Below are 6,962 nucleotides of genomic sequence, written 5' to 3'. Positions count from 1 at the left end.
CCCCCCCCCCAGTAGATAAAAATGCAATCTGCATCTGCTTTGACTTTTGTTTTTTGTCTCAAAGTTTTAAATTGGGATCTTTTTATTAGGCTTTTTGTTCTGAATGTCACGTTTGTCCCTAGTGCTGTTGAGAAATACATAATTATGCTAACTTAACTAATTGGTGTATAACTGCTGTAAGTTGTCAATAAAGCATGTGGATGGGCACTTTCTGCCACTGATAAGATTACAGGGCACTAGTGGTGCAACGGATGAAAAATCTCAGGGTTCGGATCGGATCAATTTTCGGATCAGCGAAAAAAGACAAAAATTGAACATTTACTTATTTACTTATTGAAGTATTTTTTTGCCTGTTAAAAATATTCAACTCTAGACTCATTCCACGCAATTATTAAAAAACAAATTATGGTACAATATAGGGCTTTGTATCTACCACTCAATTCAATTCAATTCAATTTTATTTATAAAGCACCAAATCACAACAACAGTCGCCTCAAGGTGCTTTATATTGTAAGGTAGACCCTACAATAATACATACCGCTCATTATATCGCACTCTGCTGTGATATGAGCTGTCACGGTCGCGTAGCTTTCCGTTGTCCCGGAGGTCCACCCATTTGTAGTAGTTAGGGCAACAGAAGATGCCTGGGACATTTCAGCCATAACTTAAATCTTTTCCTGCTCATACATGCTTGGAACGATCTTGCCACTAAAGTGGACGCGCAACTGGATATCATAGCGTGGCTCGAGCACGTTCATCATAGTTTAAACCCCTTGTTTTGCACAAAGGAATACGGCCTCCCGTCTGCAGCTAAACACCCCAATAGCTTTTGTAATAGCTTTAGCCCGGTCGGATTGGGCAGCAAAGGGCTGCTTAAATACTGCAAACTCCTCTGCTCCTCCACTCACTCCACTCCACTTCGCTAGCGCTGACCATAACTATTGCTTGACAGACCCACCACGCCACCATACACATTTTTTTTTTTTCTTTCTTCTTTTTCGAATCTTCGGATCACATGCGTGCCGAACCGTGGAGTGGGATCGGTTCGGATTACGAATCAACCGTGATCCGTTGCACCACTACAGGGCACATGGCCAGGTATCTTCCTTAGCTTATGTAGCATAGCAGTTTTGGTCAGTAAAGGAAAGAATGATTGATCATGGAAAAAAAATAACTAGAACATTATAATCTGTCATTTGGAAAAAAATAAGGCTGGGCTTGAGCTAATGGTTTGTAAAGAGATGAATGATGGTAATAGTGTAATCATAATTCACAATGTCTCTTGCTGGCATTTTGTTGCTGCCATTGCAAGTGCTTGCTGAACTACCGTATTTTTCGGATTATAAGGTGCACTGTCGACAAACGGGTCGGTTTTCATAGATAAGGCGCACCAGTATATGTTGTTCCAGTGTTTTTCTAATTTTTGCTATGTAACTTTGCACTGTCCACTTTTTGCTGTAACAAAACAAATTTCCCACGTGTGGGACTAATAAAGGTTATCTTATCTTACATCAATGACTAACCTCATATTGTGGCTGGATTATCTCAGTTGTTCTCCCCTACTGAAGTTTGGTCCGTTTACAGCAATTTTCCATGCAATTGCATTTGTCAAAAAAACATCGGGAACTTTTATCAAGTGGAAAAAAGTTAGCGCTCAGGTTCACTGTGTTATGCTTTGTTATGCTAACATAGCTGTGTCACTAGCGATCACTAGCACAGCATTATATAGCAGCTAGCCCTACTTCAGTAACCCTACAAACATCACTATTGTGTAGTTTTCTGTCTTCATTCATGTTGGTAGTGATAGCAGAGCTGTACGTTTTATTTTTTTCCAGAAATCTCTCTGTCAGAACATGCTATATCATGTTTAGGTAACTAGCGAAACCAGCGAGCTAACTTCCTGCTAACTTAAATTTAATAAATTCTGTTTTCATGGATGCCTGGATGTTAAACGTAATTGTTACACTTGGTAAAGCAGCAACGCTGATCATTTTATTAAAGATGAAAGAATTTAGACAGTGTTCGTTTGACTTTGGGACCTGACGCGAACGGAGTTTTGGACCCAGATTACTAAGAGTCGCGAGGCTCCTGACTATGGTAGCCATAACGCTTAGTAGGGCTGCACGATTAATCGTTAGAAAATCACGATCTCGATTCATACTTATGTGCGATCTAATTTCCAAATGAACACGATTTAAAAAAAAAAAAAAAAAAAAATGACGACGACGACGATTGTACCGCATTTTGATCCGGGACGTAATCTGCATGAAAACAAGCGTTCTCTCTTCCTGCTCAACAAATGACAAGGGCGGAGCCTTATACCACGTGATACAGAAGCTGTGCCATGTGATGCTAAAATTAGCAGGAAAAACAACGGAGAGCACGTCAGGGATGACGAGAAAGTGACAGGAGAAAATCCGTCCCAGTCAACCACCCAAACATCAATAACGGGAACCTTATACAGCGCTTCCCTATACCCATCGAACTCCCGCAGGCACAAAGACATTACGGAGGCTATCACTTATCACCTGACCAAAGATATGGCTCCCATCAACACTGTGCAAAACGAGGGATTTAGGAAAATGATCAACACTCTAGACAAACGCTACACAGTGCCGTCCCGCAACTATTTTTCTATTGTTGCACTACCTGCTCTATACACGCAGCGTCGAGCAACGGTGGAGACGGAATTTCGTTCGAGGTCAGTAAACACAGCCAGAATTCATAGATAAGGCGCACCAGATTATAAGGCGCTCTGCTGATTTTTGAGAAAATTAAAGGATTTTAAGTGTGCCTTATAGTGTGAAAAATATGGTAGTCTCTGCTACATCAGCATTTACGTGCTCTAGGTGATCGATTCTGTAATTATCTTTCTTAAATGTGTTTTTTTTCCCTCCTTCTTCATTAAAAAGTGTTTTACCAAGTGCTTTGCCTACCCTTCGTAGTTGTATGCATTCTTTATTCTCTTTGTCCACACTTTCTAAATACAGATCGGTTTGATTTTCACTCTTGCTTCATGCAAGTCTCTCGGAGGCTCTTCCTTTGTTATCCTATCATTGATCAACTGTGGAGGGCAGCACAAACAAATTTTTAATTTCGATTATGATTTTGGCATATCAGAATTAAAAGAACATGATCATACAATATTAAAAATGCATGCTCATCATATTGGCATATCATATTCAAAGAGTACTGTCTGTTTGCAGAGCAACAGAACTAATCTAACTAACCTTTACCCTGAAAACACACGACAGTCTGCGGTATAGTTAATGCGTAAAGACCAAGAAAAACAACGTTTTATGTGAATCATTCAAATTGTCAACTTGGATATCAGTAAAAATGAGCTTGTGCAGTGTGTCAGTGCAGCACAGTGTAAATGTGAAATCAGTGGTCTGTTATTTAATTTTGCTAAGTTTCAGTACAAAGGTTTATACAAAGCAATGTTGTGTTTACATCAGAGTGCAGGGAATTCAACAAATGAATAATAATGACTTTACTATTGAACAACGTCACTTTGGACATAATTGTGTGGCTCTAGTTGGTTGGTTGATGTGTTAACAGCTATGCAGAGCAGTGCTAGACTGAATGGTTAAATGATTTTCCACATTGTTTGTAGCTCCTTTGGGCTGACCTGCTTTCAGCCAAATTCCTGCTCGGTGATGTTGTAGCAGTGTTAACCCACAGTAGTGTTTTACTCTAAGGTTTCCATAGCAAAACAGTCTCCCAAACTGTGGTGTGGTCAATCAGTCTGCGTTTGCTTTTCTTTATTCCATGCAAGAGGGGTAGCATTCATTGTGATAAGGCCATGCTGGTCTTTCCTGTTTTAGAAATGCTTTTCATGTGTGAATGAAAGGGCTTCCTGCTGATCCAAGAATAGATGAGAGGGAAGCGAAACGCATAAATCTGTTTAGAAATATTGTGTAATAATAGCTTCTTCTTGTGTTTTAAAATGTAGAAATACATCTGTTTGAATTAAAGAGCACTCATTTGAAGGCAAACTAGTAGTTCATTCACACAGCAGCTGCATGGGATGTTGCCATAACTGAATAGTGAGTTCTTGGTTATGCTGACCATCTATTTAAATTAATTTAAGCTATGTAGTATCTCTTGCTGTGTTTTCATGAAACAAACTGTTGCTAGATATTAGTGAAAGCTGATGTGTTCAGGGTCAGAAGGATTCTCCACATAGGCCGTTTCCCTTTGTCCGGTGTTTGAATAAATGTTGTCTTAGTAAACAAGGCTTCCATACTGGACAATGGCAACGATAAGAGGCAGTGACGTTACTGTATGATGTCACCTCTCCACTGTTCAAAAAAAAATATGTTCAGATCAGTTTTCAGTTCTTTCCTCATAGCTTGTAGTAAGACTTGTTCTGTGCAGTTGTTTTCACGGTCATTGAGAGGGAACCAGGTTACACACTGTGTGGTTGGGGCAGGGTTGTGGAGAGGGTGTGTCCTGTCATTGATAAAAGGTCTCTTTCGTTGAGCAGTTTTCAGAACTGTGAGTGTGTTTGCTGATTAGAATTGAACTAGGCAAAGTTTTTAGAAGGGGGTCACATTTTTATCTGTAGAGTCTTAAAAGTGAACATTTGCCAACAAAGATGGGAGTGATCCAATATGCTTAAAAAATAAAAAACCCTCCAACATAAAACATTTCAGCACTACAAGTGAATGTGTAAAATTTTATGGCTGGTTAATTTAAGCAGGCAGTAATAGATTGTGCACCTTTAACACACAGATTAAGATTTATTAAGCGTTATTATAAGTATAGTAACAGCTGTCTACTGAAAAGACAAAAGATATTTATGTCATTTGCACCCACGGATTTATTTTGAATAAAATGAGAAAGCATTGTAACATTTCTGAGGCCATTTTTCCTGAAAGCAAAGCATTATACAACCATTACCAGCTTTATTCACATTACTGCAATAGGATATATGTTTATTTTTTGTAAATGATTGCTGTGCACGATATACCAGTTATGTCTGATCAAAGATGCAAATACTTGGCCATAAATAAAAATGTATATACACGGTAACGGTCTTGGGTTTAAACACAAAACCATGTTCTAAATAGTTGTGATTATTCAGCAGTTGTACAACTGTGGTATATTACTCATTGACAGCCAAAAATTGGAGGAAGTTGCAACAGCAAAACATGGTGCATAGGATGGTTTTTGTAGTTTCATTTCCTTTAAATTTACGTTATACCAGTGTTGGCTGCATGTGGTTGATAATTGCCTTTTTCTTATTTTTCATGTTTAGTATTATTCGTATAGTTAAGCAATGAAAACTGCTTCTTCTTGATACTCTCGCTCAGAGCTGGCTTTGCCCATTGCTCCTCTGACTGTCCTCAGCAAGCACTGCTGTGTCAGGGTTTGTGTAAGGCAGGCAGGATACCCTGTTTCCAGCCTTTGTCAGTAAGCAGATCTGCAGAACTTGCTGGTGTTACATGCGGCAAATTGTTTCACACACAGCCTGAGGCTTTATTTTTATGCAGGTTAATTTTTTCACGTGTCCTGTCTCTCTTTTCATGGAACACCTACAAGTAATTGAAGCTAAAGCGTGCTCTAATGTACTTGAGTTGCCCTCAGAGATTCAAATTGGTGTTAATTTAGGTAAAACTTGGACAAAATAAAGCACCAGTGGTTGTCTATATGACGTGACAGAATCATCTTCATGCACTGATATTGGTATATATTGTATTGGCAAACCAGCTCCTGTGAAACATAATAATTTCTGAGATGTCAGACTGTGAATAGTTACTGTTAGTCAGACTAAAGAGACACTTGAGTGTTATGTAATGATGTTGCAGTTTCCTCTTTGGCCCATACTTTGAGAACTTGGCTGTGCATTAGCTCTCCACCCAGGCCAGGCAATAACTGTTACATCCAGTACAAAACTACATGTGTCCAAAGAACTGCTGCCTAGCTCCAGTATGGCAAACTCATCCGCTCTCTGTGGTAGTGCACAGTAGCTGAGTTTAAAGTCCCAACATTCTTAGCGGACCCTGTTGTTTGGTCAACTCCTGGCATTAATTTGACTATACATTTGTCAAAGGCTTAGGTTGAAATTGTGACAGGAACAATGTGACGTATTGTTTCCCGAGATGATCTTCATATTTACCTAACGAACCTTTTGCTGCCCAGTTCTGTTCAGGCTCACATGGTTCTGCTTTTTTCTCTTGTTTCTTTTAGCTCCAAAACTTAGGGATCAATCCGGCCAACATAGGCTTCAGCACCCTAACCATGGAGTCTGATAAGTTCATCTGTGTGCGTGAGAAGGTGGGTGAGCAGACTCAGGTGGTGATCATCGACTTGGCCGACCCCAACACACCTATCCGCAGGCCCATCTCAGCTGACAGCGCCATCATGAATCCAGCCAGCAAGGTCATTGCACTTAAAGGTATGGCAGTCTATTTACATTTCAAAGGCTGCATGTCTCTGAGTGCAGTGCATTACCACAGAGAGAGGGAAATGTGTTAAATATCAGGGTTTAACACAAACGTTAACTAACCACTTGTAAGGGACTTACAGCATTTCATTAGGACATGTTTTTCTTCTATATAGCAACATGTTATCCATTTAAAATTTTAAGAATATTATGAATTATTTTCATTTATTTATGTCCATACACATCCAGCTACTTTAGTTTTCCATTGTGGATTAGTTTTTAATGGCCAACATGTATGTTTTTGTTTTTTTCTTCCTCCAAACATTTGTCCTGTAAATACTCAGAATGGGATATTTTTTATTCTTTTTGTCCAGCATCCATGATTGCTTTGACTTTTTTGTTGTTTTTGTTTTTGTCTTCTCTTATTTTTTTTTCCTTTACTGCTTTCTTATGTGTTTGCAGACGGTGAGTTGAAATTTAACTACTTCATTGTGGAAGTAAAATCCTGTTTAAAGCAACATTTATAAGCTGAATATCCATTTGAAGCATAGAGACTACTGTAGAGTTTGTT

The 6,962-nt window shown here is 39.1% G+C and overlaps 1 protein-coding gene across 2 annotated transcripts in view; it reads left to right on the top strand.

The window, feature by feature from the left end:
- The window catches only part of cltca (clathrin, heavy chain a (Hc)), a 34,534-nt gene that overhangs the window by 7,660 nt on the left and 19,912 nt on the right, over positions 1 to 6,962 (top strand). The window contains exons 2-3 of one of the 2 annotated variants that reach the window (XM_014335022.2): positions 6,196 to 6,403; positions 6,854 to 6,856. In XM_014335022.2, coding sequence (XP_014190508.1) covers positions 6,196 to 6,403; positions 6,854 to 6,856 — 211 coding nt within the window. The remainder of the gene's footprint in view (positions 1 to 6,195; positions 6,404 to 6,853; positions 6,857 to 6,962) is intronic. The other variant, XM_005926814.3, reaches the window with a different exon arrangement.

The sequence above is a fragment of the Haplochromis burtoni genome, unplaced genomic scaffold (assembly GCF_018398535.1).
Source record: "Haplochromis burtoni strain Fernald_Lab_line unplaced genomic scaffold, NCSU_Asbu1 Contig_24, whole genome shotgun sequence".
Lineage (NCBI taxonomy): Eukaryota > Metazoa > Chordata > Actinopteri > Cichliformes > Cichlidae > Haplochromis > Haplochromis burtoni.
The sequence above is the reverse complement of the archived record's forward strand: the minus strand, read 5'-3'. Positions and strand labels throughout refer to the sequence as shown.